Here is a 24,996-nt window from a genome sequence, read left to right as displayed (position 1 = left end):
AAAACAGTCCATCGTCAATGGTCAAGGATTTTATCTTTTCAATGGCATCAGATTTCACACTTTCAAATAATAAAAGAGAAAATTACAAAAATGGATCAAATGGGAGGCCTATTACATATTTAACCCATTTACTCAACTAACTACATATCTAGATTATTTTTATGTAACTTTCCCATAATACCCATAACCTTCCCACTTCTCCTTACACGAACGTTCTCTCCCCTCTTCTCCTTGGGTGCGCGAAACGGCTGTTGGCTCCTCCATTAATGATTCCAAGACTTTTGATCTTCTTTTAAATTGCATGAAATCTACACCATTTCTCCAAATCACAATGAATTTCTCTTTTTCCTCTCTTCATCTCTTGATTCTACAACTTCCTAATCCTAGAAAACGAAGTCATGGTTTCTTTCTTCTTGTTACCATCAAAGAAATAGTTATTCTACGTTATTTTCATCGTTTTTTCCAGTTTATCATATTGTTATTGTCGCTTTTAAGGGCGAAAGGCGCGAAAAATGTAAATATCTGCTGTTTTTTCTGCGTTTTTCCATGAATACACTTCGCGTAGTCAATGATTTCGCGAAGATCTTCGAAAAGAAAGAGCCTGAAACGCGACGATCTACTTCGCGAATCGATTAGTTCGTGAAGTCTGCGAGTAGAAAAGTTCATGATTTCACTCGCAGACTTCGCGAAAGCATCGATATGCGATGTAGATCGTCATGTTTCAGACCTCGCGAAAACATCGATTAACGAAGTAAAATCATCTCTTTCCCTGCACATTTTCATTCGCATACTTCGCTAATCCTCATTTCGCGAATCCAAAATCGTCTTTTTCCCTGCCTAACACGATTAATTTTTTTTAAGGTGGTCGATTACATAACATCCATTTCTGGAAGGCGATGTATTGGGCTACAGGGAAGATAATTCCTTCATGTATATGAAGAAATTTCCCTCAAGATTGGCACATTCACTTTGAAATGACTGATTTGGAGAGATTGTGTCAATCTTGATATGCACCATGGGACACGTCCATCCCAAAAGGTCTGGACTTCCTGTAGAGAGAAATTTCCGCCCAAATTAGTCAGGTTCACTTTGAAATGATTTGTTAGGAGTTTATTGTGGCAATCTTGTTGTAATTTTTGATAATGTTATGAATTTAATGTAGTTATTATGACAATCTTGTTGTAAATTTAATGTTATGATTTTAATGTTAGAATCCGTTGTTGTTTGACATTTTGTGTTATATACCACTTCACGAATTAGCTTCAAAACACGTTCAGACTTCGCATATGCTAATTAAATTCATCAAGTAAACCAAACATTAGCTTCACAGGCTTCGCATATGCTAATTAAATTCATCAAGTAAAACCAAACATTAGTTTCGCAGGCTTCGCATAAGATCGAATCTGCGAAGTCATACAGGAGGGAGACAAACGCGTGTAAAATTGAGGGTATTATGGGAAAGTCACACAAAAACAGTCTAGATATGTAATATGTTGAGTAAATGAGTTAAATATGTAAATGGACCTCCCATTTGACCTAGTTTTGTAATTTTCTCATAATAAAATCAATTCTTGGAAAAAAAAATAAAAAAAAAATCAATTAATAAAGGATATTGTAAGTTCAAACATTTAAAAAAAAAAAAGCCTAAAAATGAATTTAGACTTGTTTTCATCTTTAGAGCACAATTCGTTCTGCCAAATTTATGATTGAAAAACTAGTAATCTGATTACAACGAAAGGAAACTGCATAACAATATCAGGCTTAGAGAAACATGGCAATCTGTAAAAGAAAAATGTGGATTTTGCAGCATAACAAAATGCAAATACCAAACTGTATATATATATAAAATAAAAAATCATCGCACTATTATACAAACCCTGATAATTGATGACAAGCTTTTAAGACTCCAATTGGTTGGGTTGACCCCAGGAGGAAGAATTGCGGAATCATACAAGGGGGTCAATTGATGACATCTAAGAGGGGCAGACAACACACAAAAATGATACACAATTACGGGTGGCCAGGCCAGCAACAGATCACCCAGTAAACAACACATGCCCGATTTACACCACAGGCACACAAAAAATATATTAATAATAAAATAAACCTAAATCATCATGGAGGTTTCTAATTTTCAAATGATATCTGCTCCCTCCCTCTCTCTTTGGCTAATTAATTTTCAGGGCTATTATCTTACATTTGAATCTTACACAGGTATACCAAATATGAACTCGATGCTTGGTGCAGACTTCCACAAACTTGCTACCCTGCAATTTAGAGGAAGCAACAAGTTGATACTTCCTTCAATTAAAGAACACAACTGCATAGTGTTGCAGTTTGCCCTCAGCCAAAAGGGTTTCCTCCAACTGATGAGAAAGGCGAGCGCATAGCAGGGGCTGAGAATCTACCAGCTGCCTGCTGATCCATGTTCAATGCACCAAATGCATTTCCTTCAGCACCGAAAGCACCTACTTGATGCCTGCAAATTTTTTTGGATAGGGTAAATCCTAAAGTATGCACAAATATGCCATGAGCTCAATAAGCAAGACTGAAATATAATCACATCTTCCTAATCCAATCCAGTCCAGTCCAGTCCAAACATTTTAAAACTAGCCTCTAAACTCATCCTAATAGTCTTAAGTTTAAATTCAAAGAAAAATATATATTGCAAAAGCATTCAAGAAATTAGGGGAAAAGTTAAACAAAACCCAAAATAACAACAAATATGACCCAAAATGAATACTCAAAAGTTGACCCACTAGATGAAACACCTTCATGAAGGAAGATCCTTGTGAAGTACTATTCAAATGTTAAATTCATTGACTATACTTACCCAGAAATTGGCATGTTATTTAATACCTGTGGTGCCATGTATGCCCCTGAAAATCCAAAGCAATATTAAGTACATGGCAACCAAATCACAATAAGAAAGGGTAAACATTAGGGGAACATTTGACAGAAATATAAGATGCAACTTTACTTGGAGGCATAGCAGATGCATAAGAAGGTTGCTGGGGAGGCATATCAGATGCATAAGAAGGTTGCTGGGGAGGCATAGCTGATGAAAATGGTAATGATTGGTATGGGACCCATGTTGATGATGGGGCACCAAGGCTAGATGTATGCTGTAAGCCTGAAGACGGTGGCACATTTGGCAGGGCACCTTGCAAGGATGCCATAGAATGAAACTGCATAACAATGATAAAAGTTGTGGAAACTAGAAATAGTAACACCTATGATGTGATCTATATTAATTTCAAGCAACACAAACCAAGTGCTCCACTTTTTTACTGATCAATTAAGTAGACCAAAACAAAACATCAAACTTGGCATTCTTCAATGCCAACGAGTTCACCATTCAAATCATGCAAAAGCTACAACTGCTTCTCCTGTTAACAAAGTCCAGTTCATATTACTCATTCCACAAACTACAAACAAACTAATATAGCATAAAGTTGGCAAGATGTTAAGTTTCATGATGTATTGTCCAAACTGTCTCCAAACTACAGGAATATGAATATGTCAACAACAACAAGTAGTACAGGTATGAAATGATTACATTTTTGGGCTCCGTTTTGTTTCATGGAGACCTTGCCTTGAGAAAATATTTTCCATTCTTTTCAATTTAATGTCTAAATGAGTTGTCTTAATTCAAGGGTTGAAAAACAATTCATGACTCAATATTTACTATTTTAAATCAGAAGTTGAAAAATAACTTTATATACTTAATACAGGAAGGTATTTTCCATTCACTATCAACTTATTTTCTTTGAAGTTCCAAACATTAGAAAATAAAGAAATATTCCGTCAAACAGAGTCTTGATACAAAAACAAAATGTTTCCACTTCTTTTCAAAGCCATTAGAAGAAACATTAAATTCAGATTTTGCTTTTAAGATCAAATCAACTAACGTACAGTTTGGACTTGTGATGGTTCATTGAGATCGAATGGATTGCTTGACTTGGATGGCTGGACAGAAGTTGGCATTGGCTGCAAGACAAATAATATATAAAACCATAGGTACTATTTCATGAAATGGCTGCAAATCAGTAAAACAGAATAAAATAAACTCATTGACTAATTGTGGTTAGGTTGACAAACACACCACTGCAGCATTCATATATGGCATAGCATATCCCATACCATGAGGTGGACCAGCATGCCAACCTGGAACTGGCGCATGAAAAGGGGAACAGGTTGCAGCAAAAAGATCCTGCAGATAATTGAGGGTTAGAGCAAGACCATTTGATATTAGATGGATCCCCACACAATAATGATAGGAATCACCATTACCGCAGGCAGTTCTCTTCTTCCACTTGATTTAACTTCTGCAGCTGGAGGTTCTGATACACCAGCAGAAGCAACCCCTGGGATACGTGTTGAGACAATTTCAGAGGCTCCAACAAATGGAGTACTTCTAGCTCCTTGCACGTTACGAGCCACTGATGAATCCCAAGACTGCCACAGAAGCAACAGCATAAACATCGAATATATGACACCTAATTACTACGTTCTACAAAACCGCTGTACCTGAATGCCTGAAGCTCCATTAAATGGTGACGTAAATTGTTGAGCAGTAGACTGAACACTGGAAGCTAGAACTAGAGAAGGTTGCTGATGCTGCATGTTAGACCATTTCCCAGCTTCATTAACTTTGACAAAATGATTGCCATTGTCAGGCATTGGAGATGCTTGTCCAGGGACAACTAGAGAAACACCAGCAGAATGAAAGTTTAACGAGCCATTAACTGGCATCACTGAAGAGGCAGGAGTTATTAAATTTGACGGATTGCCCACAGAGGCAGCTATAGGGGCAACAGAACTGCCTGGCATTCCAGATATATGACCAGATGCAGATGCTGGCACTGACAATTGCAAGAGAACTGATTCCAATGGATTTGAAGCAGCTTGAGATGCCTTGTTCCCAGGGACAGCATCAAAAGAAGCCCAGTTATTTTCGCAGCTTGTACTTGCTGGTTGCCCAATGGACTGAGACATAGTTGTTTGTTGCACTTGAGGAACTGTGGTAGTAACAGTTGGTTCAGGATCATCATCAAAATCAATTAGACTTGCAGTATTCTCTACTTTAACTTCCGCTATATTTCCATTAGAGGGTCCCAAGCTATTAGAGGATGCAGTTCTCTGCAATTGAATGCCAAAAAACTGTGAGACCATATCTTCCCTCTTCCCACTTGTCACACATAATAAAAAGAAAGGGCAAACATGTATTTAGAGAAAAGAAGAATCAAATAGAAGAATGTCCAAACAAGGAATAATTATATAAGAATCCAGGCCAAAAATAAAATTCAGTTATATGCAGTCAACCTCTTTTGACAGGAATATTGTTAGCACAATTCGTGGAGATGATTAATCAGACAACTAACACCTTAGAATCAAGATGTTAAAGTTAATACAGCAGCAAATTACTCCCTTCACTGATATACAATACTTCAACTACAGCCTCAAAGAAGACTTTTACAGTTGTACATTAAGTTTTTGTGAGAACTCAAAAGCTGTTACGCAATCAAGCTACTGGGCCATGACCTAATTTGATAGTAAGTCGCATTGTGAATGAACATTATTCAGGTTAAGAAGAAAGTAGTGAACCAAATCAATATATTTGAGTTAGGCCCCGTTCTTTATCACTTAATTTCAGTAACAATCAGTTTAGTTCAGCTCAATTCAGTTCAGCATTCAGTAATTTATCATTATTTATTATAGGGAAAAGTACGAAAAAAATGCATGTGGTTTGCCCATTTTGCAAACAGAGGTATGTGGTTTAAAAGTTTACAAATAAAGGCTTGTGGTATGCTTTACTTACAAAACAAAATATTACAATTACACAGTTAAGTTCTGATTACAACTAAAGATATTTTTATCTTAAAAAAATTATTCTTACATATCAGCAAAACATAACCCCCGAAAAAAACAACTTTCTAAATCGAAACAATAAATAATATGGTGGAATTTTATGTTTTTTTCTAATCTGACAGTTTATGAACTAAATTGATATTTAAATTCATTTTACACCGTTTCAATTTGATTTTGGGATCCGTGTTTTGTCAATATATAAATATAATTGAAAAAAAAATTAAAAAATGCGGTTATTGTCATCAATTACTTAAAAGTTTAATTTTAAATACTTTGTTTTGTAAAATAAGCATACCATATACCTATATTTGCAAACTTTTAAACCATGGACCTCTATTTGCAAATAAGGTAAACCACGAGTATTTTTTTCGTACTTTGCCCTTTATTATATTATAATTATAATTATTATTATTTATCTATAATTTATCATTATTTATTATTATTATTATTATTATTATTATTATTATTATTATTTATACTTTATTTTTTTTTTGGTAGAAAAGGAAAAGAAAAACGAACAACAACAAACTACCCAGGAATTAGCCTAGGGAAGCTAACCCCAATTCTATCTTCTAAGAGAAGAGGAGAGATGAAACTAGGGGAAACAGGAAGGGTAGTAACGTCTAACGTCCCTTCATGGCCCGCCGCCGCCAAGCGATCAGCAACACGATTCTGCTCTTTAAAAATGTGTCTGAACTCTACGAACTCAAAGGAGGAGCAAACTTTTAATAGCTTTGATGAGGTTGCGACTGTTAAGACCCATAGAATGATTCTCAGAAATCATTTTGATTGCTTCCAAATTATCAGACTCCACAGAGAGCCTCTTAACACCCAGCCTTTTAGCAAGATTGATTCCAGTAAGAATAGCCCAGAGCTCCGCAGAAAAGGAAGAACCCAACCCTAAATTCTGGGAGAACCCAGAAAGCCAGGCGCCCCCTGCATCTCTAAGCACACCTCCAGCCGCAATCTTACCGTTACTGAGGCAGGAACCATCAGTATTCAGCTTCACAACCCCCTCTCTTGGCCTGCTCCATCCCACGAGATGGACATCACAACACTGAGAGGCTCTGGCAAGGGACTCTCCTTTGAAACTATCGATAATAGAGAAGTTTTTTCGAGAAGAAATCAGTTAAGTTTGTCATAAAAACAATTATCTCCAAAAATCTCCTCGTTTCTCCATTTCCAAACTTGGTGACAGATAATAGCAAAGAAAATGTCACCATGCTCCATGTATGGAAGCAACTTTCCTCTAACACCATCAGAGAACCAGTCGACCTCAGAATGTGCCATGAAGGAAGAGAAAATATGGTGTGGGAGAATTTTCCTCCAAACCTCTTTACTATTAGAGCAATCTCTAAGAGCATGGCACAAAGTCTCAACATGGCCTCTGCATCTACTGCAAGCTCCAGAATCAGCCAAGTGCCTTTTGTGCCTATCCGAATTAGTAAGAAGCCTGTCCTTAACGCCCAGCCACAGGAAACTCCTAATACGGAAAGGAACTTTAAGGGTCCAAATCGACTTCCACACATCCGAGGGAGGATCAGATCTAAAGAGAGAGAAAGCTTCAAAGGCCGATTTGCAAGAATAAACTCCATTGTTAGTCAGCGCCCAGCAGTGCCTATCCAAGTCTTCCTCTTGATTACTCACCTTCACTCCCCGCATTCTAAGGAGAGTCTCAAGGCTAAAAAAAGTATCAAACTTTGACCAGATCCAGTCCCCTTCCGAGTCAACCACATCGGCAATCCTCCAGTTGCGTATATCACTAGGCGGGGGGGAAGAACACACCTCAATTAACGGTTTATCCCCAATCCAGTTATTAAACCAGAAACTAATGGACTTACCATTCCCCACCTCCAGGCCAACTCCCGAGCAGAACTCATCACACACAGCACTAAGTCCTTTCCAGAGGAAGGAACAATTAGCAACTCTCTCTTTCGGGCCCCCGAAGATTTTTTCTTTCCGATACTTACCACAAAGGAGGCGAACCCAAAGAGAGGAGGGGTTTTGCCACATACACCAAAGGAGTTTCATTAATAAAACTTTATTATTGTCCTTTGCTTTCCTAATACCCAGACCCCCAGAATCTTTAGGCTGCCAAACCTCACTCCAAGGCACAAGATGGATCTTCCTGCCCTCCGCAGCTTCCCCCCACAGGAACCTACGGTTAATCTTGTCAAGATCATTAAGCACAGGATCCGGAAGCTTACAAGCCTGCATGATGTGATTGGGAGCAGCACAATTAACAGATTGAATTAACGTGAGGCGGCCAGCGAGAGACAGAGTCTTGGCTTTCCAAGTGGCACACTTCGAATTAGCTTTATCCAAAGTCTCTTTGAAGGAGCCTTTAGACACACGCTCACTGTGGAGGGGAACACCCAGATACTTTCCAAGAGAATCAGTAAGAGGAATACCTGAGAGATCACTTAATCTCTTACAGACTCTCTGATTCATATTCTTAGAGCACATCATCCTAGATTTCTGGATATTAAGCTTCTGCCCAGAGGCCGAACAAAAACAATCCAGAATATCCATAATGACTCTCAACTGCTCCTCATTACCCTCAAGAAAGATAAGGACATCATCTGCAAAGAATAAGTGAGTCACCTGGGGACAGAAGCTGTTGATCGCCACAGGGTGGAAACTCCCATTATCAATCGCATCCTGAATCAGGTGAGAGAGCCTCTCCATAGCAATAACAAAAAGGAAAGGGCTCATAGGATCCCCCTGACGGATTCCTCTGCCCGGGGAAAATTCCTCCGACATATCCCCATTGACCATAACTTGAAACACAGGAGAAGAAATACATACCTTAATTAAACTTCTCCAGCTGTCCGGGATTCTAGCTCTCTCAAGGCTCTCCATCAAGAAATCCCAATTAATTTGATCATAGGCCTTCTCTAAATCCAGCTTCAGAGCCACAATGTCTTTCCTCCCCTTCCTAATCTTCATCGTGTGGACCATCTCTTGGGCGATCACCACATTATCCATCATTTGTCTACCAGGCACAAAGCTACCCTGATTCTGACAAATGATCGCAGGAAGAATGCCACGGATTCTATTAGCCACAATCTTTGTAACAGTTTTGTAAAGAACATTACAAAGACTGATAGGTCTCATATGCAAAAAGGAAGAAGGCTTATCAATCTTAGGAATCAGAACCAGGAGGGTTCTATTAACCAGCTCAATATCCTTCGAACCACTGAACACCCCCAAGACAAAATTATAGATGCCTTCCTTCACGACATCCCAATGCTTATGGTAAAAGCCCGTCGGAAGACCATCAATCCCAGGAGCTTTAGAAGCCCCAATGCTGAAGATAGCTTGGTCAATCTCTTTTCGGGAAATAGGTTGAAAGGCCTCCTGACTACAATCCTCACTGATTAAAGGAAATGTAGCAATAGAGTGAGCCCTCTCCAAAAGAACAGGTTCCTCTTTGAACAGCTCTCTGTAGAAATCCAGGGCTAAGTTCCGAATAACCCCATCTTCATAAACCCAATCACCATTAGAATCCTTAATGGCCTCAATTCTATTTCTCTGCCTTCTGATCAAGGTAGAGAGATGGAAGTATTTGGTATTACGATCCCCATCTCTAATCCAGGACTTCCGAGACTTCTGGAACCAAAGGAACTCCTCCTGCCTAAGCACAACCTCCAGCTCCTTCTGAAGGGTTCTGAGGAGGCCCTCAAGGCTATGATCAAACCTCCCCTCCAACCTGCGTTGAATGCCCTCCATCCTCTTTAATAACTTGTTCTTCCTTCTGATAATATGCCCAAAGACATTCCTATTCCACCCTGCACCTTATACCTGAACCCTTCAGCAGCTTGCAGTACATACGAATGAGGTCTCCAACTCTCATGAACGAACTCTTTAAACTTAGGATGGGACTCCCAAGCCAACTGATACCGGAACGGTCTCTTACCCCTAGGATGCTTATCTCTCAAAAGTCTAAACAAAATAGGACAATGATCCGAATGACGGAACGGGAGGTTCAACACAGAGCACTCGGGGAAGGAAGTTAGAGCTAAAACATTAGCGTAGACTTTGTCCAATCGAACAAAAGTATTATTACGCTTCCAAGTGAATTTATGACCAGAAGCCCCCAGATCGGAAAGCCCACATAAATCCATACTATTCTTGTGATGCAGACAGCGATTAACATAATGATTGGATCCCCCTCTCTGATCACTCATAAAGGCGATATCATTAAAGTCACCCGCCACAAACCAGGGCTCCGAAATGCTGACACTCATAGAATAGAGAACCTCCCAGAGCCGTTTTCGATTAGACAAGATAGGGTCAGCATACACAAGGGTAATAAAAAAGGGAGTATTGCCGGAAATACTCACTTTACAATGAATGAACTGCTTATCCATGCTAAGAATATCAAAATGAATCCGATCTGGCCTCCAAAAAAGCCAAATCCCCCCAGCCCGGCCAGTTGCCTCTGATCTAACACAGTGCCAGTTCTTAAACTTCTTAACCACCTCATCTGCTTTCTCACCACTAATCTTAGTTTCCAAAAGAGCAAAACAAGATGGATTAAACTGCTTAATAAGATCATTAATATGGATACGGGTAGCCTTGCTAGCCGCACCCCTAACATTCCAAAATAACAAATCCATAGAAAGGAGGACAACTGACCACACCCCTACCCTAAGCCAGGTATTTACTAGGGGCTCCTGAGAGCCTTACCGAGGTACCCCCAGGCCCCCTCTTATCTGGAAACGCCAAAGTGTTAAGGCCACTTTTTTGTTTTCCTTTAAGCTTTTTCATATTAGTTTTGTTAACTCCCATAGATTTCCCAATCCCAGGATCAATACCAGGAACAGGAATACTAACCTCATTTGATTTCTTCATCCTTCTAGCTGCAAGGGTCAGGGTCCCCCCTGGGCTTCATCCTTAGAGACAAAAAGCGGGTTCACGGATTCAACCACCTTCTCGACTGGATCTACAGACTCCAATCCTGGAATACTCTGATCCATATGATTCTCATCTTGGTCCGACTCTTGAACTTCCTCAATCATCAGGGCCCCAAATCTGGACCCAGGCAAGGCTACTGAAGAAACCCCAGCCTCCTTTCTAGCTTTGAGGACAGGCTACTCCTTGACATTTGGAATAATAGTAGCTTTAGGAGAAAGGGACTTAGAATTTGTGTTGATATCAGGAGGACGATTGTGAACCACTGCAGGTTGATTCCTACGTCTAGCGGGCCTCTTTGCCACCATCCAGGGACCAAAGTTCCCTTCATACCCATGGTTCCCTCCAGTAATCCGCACACTACTCTCAACCCTCTCCCTTTTAGGGCAACCCTCCTGAGAATGACCATACATGCCACAATCATAACAGATGTTATGTAAACCTTCATACTCAATAAAGAACACTTTATCCTGAACACAGAACTTTGAAAGTAAAGGTTTAGCCAGATCAACATCTATACATACCCTAGCAAACTTACCCCTAATGGCCCCAATTGTAGTCTTGTCCACATGGTGGACCTTACCAACCAAACCTCCTATTTTACTCAGAAAGTTTTCACTGTAGTACTCAATGGGAAGGCCCGGGAATCTTACCCAAGTCAAGATCCAGTTAACCGAACAGTCGTGAGGATTAAAATTAGGAACCCAAGGCCTTAAGGCCAAAACATGATTGGAAATGATATATGGGCCTCCCTTGATAACCGAATTATAATCCTCAACCCTGGTAAATTTAATGACATAGTAGTCATTTTCCAGGTCAGTAATACTGACTTTACCTTTCCTTGCCCACTGCGCTTGTATTCTTTGGGCAAAATAGTTAAAACTAATTCGCTTACCCAGGACAGTAACAATCAAAGACACCTTCCACTTCTCTCTAAGCTCACGCTTCTCTGCAGCGGAAAGTCTAATGACCGGACAGAGAGGATCCTCCTGGCCATTATCTTCCTCATCAGAATCCGAGAACATATCATCAGAATCTCCCACCATTAAAACTTCCTCTAAAACCGGCTCTTCCTCAGCCACCCCCATGACCGTGTCCTTCCAATAGTTTTTACCAATCTTGCTCATCTGAACCCTAGGTCTGGGGGAAACCGTCTTCCCATGAGCTACTCCTACAACACCCACCCTTCACGAATTATTAGAAACATCCAGACCCGAGGCAGCCTGCCTCCCTGTCGTAGCCCCTGCCTGCCCCTCACAGCCCGGAGGAGAGGATCCCGCGCAAGGCACTGCGCCGACAGCCCCAGCCCACTGCCCGGCCGAGGAGCCGGCAGCGCCTGGGCAGTGCCCGGCACTATCGGCGCATAGCCCTGCGCCAGGCACCCCCCGCCCCACTTCTCCCCCCGAGATTGGGGGAGCCTTACCCCCGGCATCAGAAAACCCAGCCACCCGTATCTCCCATTGATCCGCACCCAGCCGCGACAACCTTGCCAAATCTGCCGCCTGTGGATCGCAAAGATCCGTCCCCAGCCGCACGGGCGGCGCCCGCGAGAACCCTGCCGACGCACCATCCATGCCCACGAGATCCCTACCGACGCCCCTGGATTCCCCTGCCTCCACCCCACCAAGCGCCCCGCCCCAATCTACACCAGGCGCACGCTCGCCACCAACAAAACCTGCCTCACCCTTCTCGCCCCAAACCACCAGGCCGCCGCCCCCTTCCTTGCCGCAAATCCCCTCCAGATCCGACCCCCCCTTGCCGGCCACAACCCCCCTCTCCCTAGATCTATCCCTAACACGCTTTACCATGAACCCTAGCCGAGAGAGAAAGAGAGAGAGAGAGAGATCTAAAAGAAAGAAAAAGATCTCTCAAAATTCTCCATCTTCATAAAAAATTCTTCACCATGACAACAGATCTGAGAGAGAGAAGACAGATCTGAAAAAGAGAAGATAGATCTAAAAGAGAGAGAAAGATCTAAAAGAGAAGAGATAGATCTCAAAACTCTCAATCTTCATAAAAATTCTTCACCATGACAACAGATCTGAGAGAGAGAAGACAGATCTGAAAAAGAGAAATAGATCTGAGAGAGAGAAGATAGATCTCAAAATTCTCCATTATTTATACTTTATCATTATCTATAAATTAGATAAAAGTCAAGAAATGATAGTTTATTAATGTTAGGGATAAAATTACACCATATTTAAAAATTAGGAATTGCATTCATATTATGAATTATTTCTAAAATTTACCGAATTTATCAATATTAGGGATAAAATTGTACCATTTTAGACGTTAGGGGTAAAATAACCCCTGACCCAAAACGTTATGTTTGCACTTTAACCCTTAATTAGAATAAAAAGTTTATATTCATATGAAAATTTGTATTTAATTTCATAGGCTTTAAATTATATGTAAATTTGTGTTTGTATGTAATTTGTATTTTTAATTTAAATTAGACTCATTTTTATTTAATTTCATAGGCTTTTATCGAGCCAAGATTTTATCAACCCCAGCTTTTATTTGATATTCAATTTAGTTTTATCTTTAATAATATATTTATTTATTATTGATATTATTAAATTTATTAGAACCATTATTATTATTATTATTATTATTATTATAAGTTTATTAATGTCCAATATTATCATTAAAATTATTTTAAAGTCTAATATCATCATTATTGTTAAGTTCAGTTAAGATCAGTAGCATTTAGTTAAGTTCAGTAGCATTCAATTCAGTTCAATTCAATTCAATTCAATTCAGTTCAGGAAATTTAAAAAGAAAATAAAAATAAAACAAAAACAAAAACAGAAGAAACCAGATTTCGCTACCTTCTGACAGGACCCCTTTCATATCCTAACTGGCTCCATTCGCATACATTGTTCATAACTCAAAACTTTTTCATTATTATTTTATTTATACCTTCTATTTTGTACCTTTCGAGATCCACTGCTTCACTCTTTCCTCATGCATCAACTTTTTGAATTCTACCACTCAAACTAATCCCCTCAGGAGATTACCAATCAATAACACACCTAATTTCTGAGATTCACACTTGACTTGGCTCTATCAAGCCTTTTGCCACAGTAAATCCAGGTATGAGAAGCTGAGTTAGGTACTGGCTTTAAATCATTGGCATTTTCATGGAGATTTCTACAAGCAGCAAAAGCACATCGCTGACCTTCCAAATCAAGGAACCATTGGTGATTTTTTTTAAGCATCTCTTTTCTTGTAAATGATTCTCAGTAGAATAACCGTAGTCTCTGATGCAAAACAAGTTAGGGACTCTTAGATTTTTTTTCTCATGTTTCATTCTTGTTAGGGTTTGAAATTCAGTTTAGGAAAATTTTGTTTAACCGTGAAATTTCCCATAAAAAATTTATACCAAATGCGGATGTTCAAACATTTTCTGCATGTGTCAGATTTTAATGGAAGGTATCTTTGAGAAACTTTAACCTTATTCGTTTGCTAATTTTAAGATTATGATCTGATTATCATATCTTCCAACAACCATAGTTGAGCAGGCGCACCTTTAACAATGTTAGGATTGTGCTCAGATGAGTAAGGAAAGTGCAGATTTAGAAGGAATTTTAGGGGGGAGAGAGAGAGAAGAGGGTAATAGTAGGAAAATGTTATATTCTCATTGATAATAGGTTAACCCAAATCTCATCCTCTAAATAGAGTGATGAATGAGGTGGTTACAAGGTACAGCTAAAGGTACAACTATGAGTCATCATAGCTGTCACAACAAACTCACTAGAATCCAAATTAGGCTAACTGTTTTCCTAGGGATTACCAATAGCTCGAACGGGTACAATCCACCTCATAACTAAGGATAAAACTAACAGCTAACAGTGAATAAAAACAAATGAGATAAGCAGAAATGCAAGATAAAATAACAGATAACTGACTGAAATGGGAAATATCTATTTCAGTCCTTCCTCTGATATGTGACAATGCCTCCTCCTTTAGCACATTTTATCCCCAAGAATGAAAGAATTCAGGGAACTGAGCTGCCAAGTGATCTCGAGCCTCCCAAGTAGCATCTATTGCGGACATTCCTTCCCATAGGATCAGTAATTGGGGAACAGCCTTTCCATGAACAATAGCATTGCATGTATTGATGACTTTCAATGGACGAAAGACGAGTAATCCATCATCAATTGGGGGTAAGATAGGAGGTAAGTGGAGTTTATATGCAACCTTTCCCACCCTGTCCAGGATTTTGAAAGGGCCATAGTACTTAGCTGAGAGCTTCTGAGAGCTCCTGAATGCAATTGTTGATTGCCTATAGGGTTGCAGCTTTAGGAAAACCCAGTCCCCTACTTTAAATTCCATGCTTGTCTGCAAACTGCTTCATGCGGTGAGTGAGGCATTCCTTGAGAGCCAAATTCATTGTCTGTCGTTGCTGGAGCACATCTTCTACTGCAGCAACTGTGGATCCAGTGGAAGGCAGAACTGGTAATTGGGGCTTGCTTCCATAGAGAGCCTGAAAAGGAGTCATTTTCAAGGAACTGTGATAGGTACAGTTGTATCAGTATTCTGCTAGGCTTAAACACTGAGCCCATTTCTTAGGAACTAAAAAGCACATGCTCCTTAAATAGCCTTCAATGCATTGATTCAGCCGTTTTGTCTGTCCATCCGTCTGAGGGTGGTAGGCGCTGCTGAATAACAATTCAGTCCCCATCAACTTCATTAATTCCCTCCAGAACAGTCCAGTGAATATCCTGTCCCTATCAGAAACTATAGGGCGAGGCATTCCATGAAGCTTGAAGATGTGAATGAGGAATTCCTTGGCAACTGTGACTGCAGAGAAGGGTGAGACGGGGTATGAAATGCCCTGTCTTGGTGAACCTATCCACCACCACCAAAATTGTGTCGAACCCAGTTGACCTAGGGAGCCCTTCCACAAAATCAAGAGCAATATCCTGCCAGGCAGAATCAGGTACTGGTTGAAGCAGGCCTAGATAAGGGGCATGATCAGTTTTGCATCAATGGCAGGTATCACAAGCTGTTACCTAGGCGTGACAGTTTCATATATTTTAGGCCAATAGAAATGTTGTTGAAGTCTTGTGAGAGTCCCTTTAATGCCCGAATGATCCCCTAAGGGTGAGCTATGATAGAGTTGCACCAGTTGGTCTCTAAGATGGGTTTGACTGCCAATATAGATCCTGTGTTTATAGTACAAATTGTAATTAGTATAAAAATAGTTACCATTGGGGTCTTTGAAGATGGCATATTGTTGCACTAGCTTAGTGGCTTCAGTGTCCTTTTGATAGGAAGCTTAGACCTCTCCTAATCAAGTAGGTACCACCATGGATATCGCTAGGATCAGGGAGTCTTGAGATTCATGTTGTCTGGATAGTGCATCTGCAACTATTCTCGATGATTTGTTTTGATTATGACAGAGGTGTTTTCGAGATAAGGTCTCCAAGTGGTAACTACTTGAACGATGGCTAGCAGTTCCCTTTCATAGGCTGCAAGTTTTTTATTTCGAGGGCATAAGGACTTAGATAAATAGCAAATAGATCTCTGATGTTGCATAAGAATTGTTCCTATGTCTGTCCCACTTGCATCACACTCCAGGATGAATGGTTGATTAAAATCGGGTAAGGCTAGCACCGGAGCCTGTGTCATAAGCTGTTTTAGGTGGTCGAATGCTTGAGTAGTTGTGTAAGTCCACTTAAATTGATCCTTCTTGAGTAAGTGGCCTGCTCGCTTCTCCATATCCTTTAACAAATCTTCTGTAATACCTTGTTAAGAATCCCCTCAAACTCCTCATGTTTGTTGGCAAGGGCCAATTCACCATATCAGCTATCTTTTCTGGATCTGTTGCTACCAGATCCTTTGATATAATGTGCCCCAGATAAGCAATTTAGCTCATCCCAAATTCACACTTAGAAGCTTTAGCATAGAGTTGGTTTTGAGTCAGTAATTTGAAAACAAGCAGTTTGTATTGGTCTTCTTTGATGACATACTCATATACAGCTCAGGAAGTTTGTATTGGTCTGAGCTGTATATGAGTATGTCATCAAAGAAGACCAGTACAAACTGCCTTAGGAAGGATTTAAAAATAGAATTCATGAGCGACTGAAAGGTGGCAGGGGCATTAGTAAGGCCAAAAGGCATTACCACGAACTCATAGTGGCCAGAATGGGTCCTGAATGTTGTCTTGTATTCCTCCATTCTGATTTGATGGTAGCCAACCCTCAAATCAATCTTAGAGAACATTGTGCCCCCTTGTAACTCATCAATAAGCTCATGAATAACAGGAATAGGAAATTTGTCCTTCACAGTTGACTAGTTGACTTGTTTAATTCCCTGAAATCCACACAAAACCTCCAAGTCCCATCCTTCTTCTTCACTAACAAGACTGGTGAGGCATATGGCTATTGCTTGGCCTTCTCACTCCATTCTCAAGCATTTCTTCCACTAGTCTTTCTATCTCATTCTTTTGGTGATGAGAATACCTATAGGTCTGATGTTAACAGGTTCAGTGGAATTTTTGAGTGGTATGCTATGGTCATGGGATCTTTTAGGGGGCAAGGAAGTTGGTGGATGAAAGAGGTAGTCATTTTGTGAGAGGAGGGATTGAATAGGTGATGGGATAGTAGGAAAATGTTATATTCTCATTGATCATAGGTTAACCCGAATCCCATCCTCTAAATAGAGTGATGAATGAGGTGGTTACAAGGTACAGCTAAAGGTACAACTATGAGTCATCATAGCTGTCACAACAAACTCACTAGAATCCAAATTAGGCTAACTGTTTTCCTAGGGATTACCAATAGCTCAAATGGGTACAATCCACCTCATAACTAAGGATAAAACTAACAGCTAACCTTGAATAAAAACAAATGAGATAAGCAGAAATGCAAGATAAAATAACAGATAACTGACTGAAATGGAAAATATCTGTTTCAGTCCTTCTTCTTCCTCTGATACGTGACAAACAACTATGCCAACAACCAAATAACAGATCAGCCTATATTTTGATATTTCAGCCCAGTAATTTTCTTTTCCTTTTTGTATAGCCTAGTTGAAAATCTTTTTAAAATGTGATTATTTTGGTTTCTAAATCCTTCACTGATAAGGCTCTCCAAAAATTCAATTGCTGCAATGTGGACTAAAAAGGGCGAAATATACCAACAACAAGAAGTTGCATAAAACAAACAAGACAAAAAGAAAAATTATGAACCCGTTCCATGTTATGTGCTACTGGGAGTCCTCATTATTTTGAAGGTAGTAAGTTCATGAAAGATTCACAAGCAACAAAGTTCTTAGAGAAAAATCAGGATGAGGGAAGGTTGACCTATTAAGTTCAAATAAAAAAAAAAAAAAAGCCCCAAGCAATAATGCATGTTAACTCTATAACTAAATACTGTACAAGCCAAAAACAAGGAAAAAAGTTCAGGAGTTACTTATGTAACTGAATGAAAAAAGAAACAGAACCTCTACCTGTGTCTGTACAGAACCATCAGCAGCCCTCACAGCATTGGCTTTGGGAGGTTCACTTATACGAAGAGGCACTATATTGTCTCCCAGAATTTCTCTAACAGGCCGTACAATAGGGGGACTAGAAGCATATGAATCTTTAGGCCGCTCAGGTGACCTACTTTCAAACTTAGAATCTCCATCAGATGCTCTACGATCATCAGTTTTTCTTCCATTTCCAAATCTATCCTCACGACGCCAATCATTGACTATATCAGGACGAGCAGGACTTCTCCCATAATCATTATACTGTCGACTCTCTTGATCATATCCAGGACTTCTTCTTTCATCATAACCATATCTATAATTTCTTTCATCGCTTCTTCCACCGGGACTAGACATTTCACTGTAGCGGCGCTCATATGCATCCTCATATGGTGGACTTCGGGACCCACCTTGGAATGCATCCTCTTTGTCACCCTGGATGACATTTCGTTGAATCAGAGAATTAGAATATTCATAATTGGAACAATTATCAAAATTGGAAACAAAAGTTAAAGTTGCCGGACATCAGGAGTACAAAGTTAATCCCAAGTGAGTAATATCAAAACTAAATGTAAACCACCATAAAAAGCATTCTTACCAACTTTGTAATTGGAGGCTTTCCAAAGTTTCTCTCACCAGTATATCGTCTATCCACATAAATATGTTTAATGAAGTCCCGAAGCTTATCAACATTACTGGAAACAAGAATATGAATCAGAATAGGTATAAAGTTACAATATACATAAAGCTAAACAATAGAACTGATTGACAACCTGCCATCAGGGGCAGACTGACGCTGTGGATCCCATTCTTTTAGGTAAACGTCTCGTGCGTACTGTAAATATGAGAATAAGTCGATCAAAGAGTAATTCACAGAATACAGTAAAGAAAAATCTAACCTACAGGAGCAGTAACATACCTTATTTCCACCTTCTTGAAGAGCTGTAACTTCTTGTGAAGTAAACTTTGCCATTGATACTGACTTTACTCTATGTGTAAATTCCCGACTAGAAATAAAGGTTTTTTTTAGTGAAAACAACTTAATCTTTCTCAGTTTATAAAAACATGCAATTGACAAACTACTCACGAAACACGCTACAAATACAGAGATAAACGTGCAAGGGAGAGAGACAGGCTGTTGAAAGGAAATTGGATAGCAAAATAAACACTCAAACATACTTACTGTATTCCACTACAGGTGGTACACACAAAAGTCCAGAAACTTGTGCAAACATACTGTGGTCCCTGCTTAGCCAATAACAAAGAAAAAACTATAAGAACATAGTGAAGCCTTAGATATCAACAGCAGAATGGTAGCACATGCACTATGATTTCCATGATAATTAATCTGAATACCCCAACAGATACCCAATATACATTTTTTTAACATAAGGGCCTATTGAAGATTTGTTTCACATAATTTTTGTTATATAAGAGCAAAAAGATGACCTTTCCCAGAGTTTGTAGAGTACTTAAATCTAGTAAGCAAAACTACAAATTAAGATTAAATATCAACATTTTCCTTTAAGATCCAAAATCTATATATTTAATCAAATCACCAATGTGACCACTGCAAATATGTAAATATATATATATATATATATATATATATATATATATATATATATATATATTATGCAAATTATCAAACCTTCAATAAGTCTGACATAAAGGATTCAAATCTAACTAACAGTTCTTTTTTATTTTTTTTTTATAGTACAAAACAACAACAACAAAGCCTTAGTCCCGAAATGATTCCGGGTCGGCTAACATGAACCATCATATAAAACCGTGAAATCAAGTCGTATCAGCAACATAAATTCTCTCTTTCCACTCCGTCCTATCCCCTACCATATTTTCCTCAATCCCCAATAAACTCATATCACTCTCGATCACCCTCTTCCAAGTTTGCTTAGGTCTTCCCCTACCCCTCACCATTACATCCCTTTGCCACTCTTCAGTCCTCCTAACCGGCGCATCAAGCTCTCTTCGTCTTACATGGCCAAACCACCTTAGTCGGTTTTCCCTCATTTTATTCTCAATAAATGTAACCTCTACTTTTGTCCTAATTATTTCATTACTCACCCGATCCTTTCTCGTATGACCACACATCCATCTTAACATACGCATCTCCGCCACCGATACCTTATGAATGTGACAGCGTTTCACTGCCTAACACTCTGTACCATATAACAATGTTGGTCTAATCGTCGTGCAGTAGAATTTTTCCTTCAATCTATTAGGTATGCCGGGGTCACAAAGGAAACTCATAGCACTCTTCCACTTCGACCAACCAGATTTAATCCTATGAGCAACATCTTCATCTACTTCTCCATCTGTTTGGATAATAGACCCTAAATACCGGAAGCAATCCGAGGCCTGGACAACTCTCCCATCCAGGGTGATTGTTCCTGCCTCCCTTCTCCTATCGCCGCTAAACTTACACTCCAAATATTCTGTCTTACTTCGGCTCAACTTAAAGCCTCTAGATTTCAAAGTTTGTCTCCATAGTTCCAACTTCCTCTCCACGCCTTCTTTCGTCTCATCAACCAACACAATATCATCTGCAAACAACATGCACCATGGTATACCATCTTGAAGTGAACTCGTTAGCTCATCCATAACGATGGCAAAAAGAAATAGGCTAAGAGAGGAACCTTGATGCACTCCAATTGTAATAGGAAACTCTTCAGTCTTCCCAACACCGGTACGTGCACTCGTGCACGCTCCCTCATACATGTTCTTTATGATGTCAATATATTTCCGCGAAATGTCTTTCCTTATTAAGGCCCACCAAAGTACTTCCCTTGGTACCTTATCATATCTCTTCTCCAAGTCAATGAAAACCATATGCAAGTCTTTCTTCTAATTTCGACAGTACTCCATTAATTGTCTCATTAGATGGATGGCTTCCATAGTTGATCTTCCCGGCATAAAGTCAAATTGGTTTTCCGAGATCTTCACCATCCTCCTTAGCCTTTGTTCGATCACTCGCTCCCAATGTTTCATAGTGTGACTCATTAATTTGATTCCTCAATAGTTGGCACAATCTTGGACATCGCCTTTGTTCTTATACAAAGGGATTAGGATACTTTTTCTCCATTCTGATGACATCTTATTGTTTCTCCAAATTTTATTGAAGAACGTCGTCAACCATTCGATTCCTCTCTCTCCCAAACATCTCCAAATCTCAATAGGGATGTCATCAGGTCCTACTGTGCCATCAGGTCCTACTGCTTTCTTCAATTCCATCTTATTTAATGTCATTTTGACTTCACCCTTTTGAATTCTCCGCATGCAGTCACGATTTATCATATTGTGAGGGATACTTATACCCCCATTGTTCCTTGATATCCTTATCTCCAACTAGGACTTTTTGGTCCACATCCTTCACACATTTAACTTTTCCGAGATCTCGCGTCTTCCTATCTCTCATCCGAGCAATTCTATATGTCTCTTTCCCCTTCCTTCGTATCCAATCTTGTATACAGATCCCGATTCACCTTTGCTCTAGCATCTCGTATGACCTTCTTTGCTTCCCTTTTAGTCTCTTTGTACTTTTCGTAATTCTCATCACCCCTACAATTTCCCAATATTTTATAGGATTCTCGTTTACTCTTTACTGCTTGTCGTACTTCTTCTGTCCACCAAGATGTGTCCTTACCCGGTGGCATGCTACCTTTAGATTCCCCTAAAACTTCCTTCGCTACTTCCCTTATACTATGCTCCATCTTGTTTATATCGAATCTATATCTAAGTCCATATTACAAGTCCAAATATCTTTTGTGGCCATCTCATCCACAAATTTTTGTTGGTTCTCCCCTTGCAGTTTCCATCACTTAATCTTAGTCCCCACTTGTGGTGTTCGTTTTCTTATGCATCTCCTACTTCGAAAATCAAGCACCGCTACTCTATGTTGGGTTGTCATACTCTCACCAAGGATCACCTTACAATCAATATAACTCTTTCTCCAAACACTCCTTACTAGGAAGAAGTCAATTTGGCTCGCATTACTGCCACTCCGATAGGTCACTAAGTGGGAGGTTTTTTCATTAACCATGTGTTCATGATACTCAAGTCATAGGCTGATGCGAATTCCAGAGTATACTGCTTCATTTCTATCCCCAAAACCAAAACCTCCATGAACACTCTTAAACCCATCTCGCCTAGAACCCACGTGTCCATTGAGAGCACCACCCAGTACGAATCTGTTGCACCACTTCCTCCAAGTCCTCCCAAAAAGCTTGTCTTATAGAGACATCTAATCCTATTTGTGGTGCATATGCACTTATGACATTCACAACCTCATCCTCTATCACAAACTTAACACTCATAATTCTGTCGCTCTTTCTAGACACCGCTACTACATAGCTAATTTCTGCTGAGCCAATATTAAGATTAGAAACCAATTAAAAAGGCTCTATTTTTTTAAAAGCTTTTTGTTTTCCACACACCAGGAAACAGTCAACCTAGAAAAGTCCATCATGTTGACAGTTCAATCTCTATAAAAGAAAGTATTGTAATAAATTCTGAAAAAGCAAAATTAAGAAGAACGTTTCATCAAAAGATTGAATTATCTAATTAAAAGAAGTCCTCAATTTTTTCCGGTGCCTCAATATGCAGTAATGGGTCATCACTGCTTGTTACACCGTAATGGGTATTCACTGCAGTAACATATGCTAGTTTCCGAAAAGGTCCAAAATTGTGCCAGTGCATCAATATGCAGTAATGAGAGAACCACCTTTCACTATTCCCTTCACGGCTTCTCACTTATTTTGGTCTGGAAAGTAACATTTATCATGGTTCACTATAGTTAAACACTTAAACTTCCTAGTTTCTTCCCTTTCTTAGCAGGATAGTCACAAGAATAGCTCAATTAACTCAGTGGTTCTCCCTTATTTCAACAAGCACCACTAGAAACTTCCAAATTTAACTTAGCATAGTCAACCAGGGCCAATCATAATGACGATGTCATTTGTGCTTTTTTAACCCAAATAAAAAAATGCCAATGGAAAGATTGAATTGAATAACTATAATGATGCTAACAATCATAAACAGAAACAAGAGTACCAACAAAAGCACTCACCAGACTATTGCAATTAATGCATCTGCGATTGTCAGGAAGTTTCAGAAGTCCCCTAATTATTCTTTCATTCTTCTCATCCTCTCTTACTCGATTTGCCATTTCCACTGCCTACTCCAATTACAAGGAAAAAGAACAGCGTAAACAAAGAGCAATCTACAACATAAACTTAAACTAATCTCAAAACCGCACCAAATCATCAACTAAGATCGAATTTAGAATTACTCAGTTTAATACCTAAAACTTGTAAGAAACAAACTAAAAAATTCAAAGTCAGATCATTGAAAGATTATCTCAGGTCATCTAAGCAATCACATAAAACAAGATTTGGCAAATCTAAGTTCTAATATCATAATTCCATCCAGCACAGTAACTTAGCAACAAAACCTAGCAGACGGGGAGAAAAAGTAAAACCTCAATTCAAAAAATGTAAAAAACGACGGATCTAAGGAATGAAAGTAGCAGCAAAAAGAATTTCAAGAAAAAATCCAAAAAAAAACTACAAAATGAAAAATAAAAACAAAAATAAAAGAAATGACCTGAAATAAAAGTTGGATTTGAACTTTAAACTCAGTAAAAATGGAGATCCAGCAGCTTAAACTGTGTCTTCTCTGAGTATGACAGGCGATAATTTGGAGTGGAAAAAGAAATAAGAGTTGCAGAGAGAAAGAGTGAGAGAGATTGGATGATCTTTGAAAGAGTCGGTAATGTTTGTACAGCTAACGAAGGTCTGCTTTTCGATCGAGAGAGAGAGGATGGCTAATTAATTTGAAGAAAAACAAAAAGAAAAGGATATGTTATGGTGGACTCGGACACAAGCTGGGAAGTGTACACCCTGTCCCTACGGATACGGTGTGTTTGCATTTGAAATGATGGCCGGCTCTGACTCTGTCCTTATTTTGACGGATTTTAGTCTCTTACTTTTCGTTCTAAGTTACAGACACAAAGACTGGTCTAATCTTGACAGGTCGCACAGTGCAACTGCCCTTTCTGTTTTTCTTCTTTCAAAAAATCGGCCTCTACTTTCTGCCGGTTACTCATCTACAAGCCTTTTTATAACTATTTTCTTTTAGCTATTAAGAGCAAGTATGGTAAAACCTGAGTAAAGGCTATGATTACTTGGTTTTTGATAAAGACCTCTGTTAGAGTGGTAAGTTTTGAAATCTCTAACATTAAGAGACCTTGAATTCATCGTTGAGAGAGTCGCTATAAGAGAAAGGGTGGAAAAAAGAGGGTGACCTGCGGGAGTGAAGCCGGAAGAAACGTGTCGTGTGTGAATCCATGGAAGATGCATGGTGTCAAACAAGGATTTGTGCATGGCGTGTGTGTCGTAGTATCCGTGAAAAGCTAAATAAATGGCGGGTTTTTCTCTGTTTTTGGTAGGGGAGGCAACAGTGCGGGCGGGGACGTAGATGTATTTCTCACTCCGTCCCTAATGTTTACGGGAACGGTTTTGGAAAATCCCAATAAATGATTCAGGCATCTCCTTCTCATGCGGATCCCCACGGGTAATGGGGAATTCCCATGCCCAAAAATACTAATAATATTAATTAAAAAAATAAATTGTTTATTTTATAACCAATTTACTAGTTAATATATATAATCGAAAGCATTGGTTTATGAAGGTTATATTTTAAAAATAACAT

At 39.3% G+C, this 24,996-nt stretch overlaps 1 protein-coding gene across 1 annotated transcript; it reads right to left on the bottom strand.

Annotated features, from left to right (window-relative positions):
- Positions 1-1,823: 1,823 nt before the first annotated feature.
- Positions 1,824-24,201, bottom strand: LOC136204271 (probable ADP-ribosylation factor GTPase-activating protein AGD14). Its single transcript, XM_065995503.1, has 14 exons — positions 23,890-24,201; positions 23,354-23,461; positions 19,451-19,512; positions 19,187-19,274; positions 19,041-19,102; positions 18,866-18,962; positions 18,247-18,702; positions 4,531-5,142; positions 4,294-4,458; positions 4,106-4,213; positions 3,916-3,990; positions 2,981-3,188; positions 2,834-2,879; positions 1,824-2,479 (listed from the first exon to the last, which is right to left on the bottom strand). The coding sequence occupies exons 2-14, from the start codon at positions 23,450-23,452 to the stop codon at positions 2,344-2,346; spliced, it is 2,214 nt and encodes a 737-aa protein (XP_065851575.1). The 5' UTR covers positions 23,453-23,461; positions 23,890-24,201; the 3' UTR covers positions 1,824-2,343.
- Between the last annotated feature and the right edge of the window lie 795 nt (positions 24,202-24,996).

Source organism: Euphorbia lathyris, chromosome 8 (assembly GCF_963576675.1).
Source record: "Euphorbia lathyris chromosome 8, ddEupLath1.1, whole genome shotgun sequence".
Taxonomy (NCBI): domain Eukaryota; kingdom Viridiplantae; phylum Streptophyta; class Magnoliopsida; order Malpighiales; family Euphorbiaceae; genus Euphorbia; species Euphorbia lathyris.
The sequence above is the reverse complement of the archived record's forward strand: the minus strand, read 5'-3'. Positions and strand labels throughout refer to the sequence as shown.

Coding starts and splice junctions, on each gene's coding strand:
- LOC136204271 (XM_065995503.1), bottom strand. CDS start 23,452: ATGGCAAATCGAGTAAGAGAGGATGAGAAGAATGAAAGAATAATTAGG. Junction 4,459..4,530: donor ATGGAGCTTCAGGCATTCAG/GTACAGCGGTTT, acceptor CTTCTGTGGCAG/TCTTGGGATTCATCAGTGGC. Junction 3,991..4,105: donor CATATATGAATGCTGCAGTG/GTGTGTTTGTCA, acceptor TTTGTCTTGCAG/CCAATGCCAACTTCTGTCCA.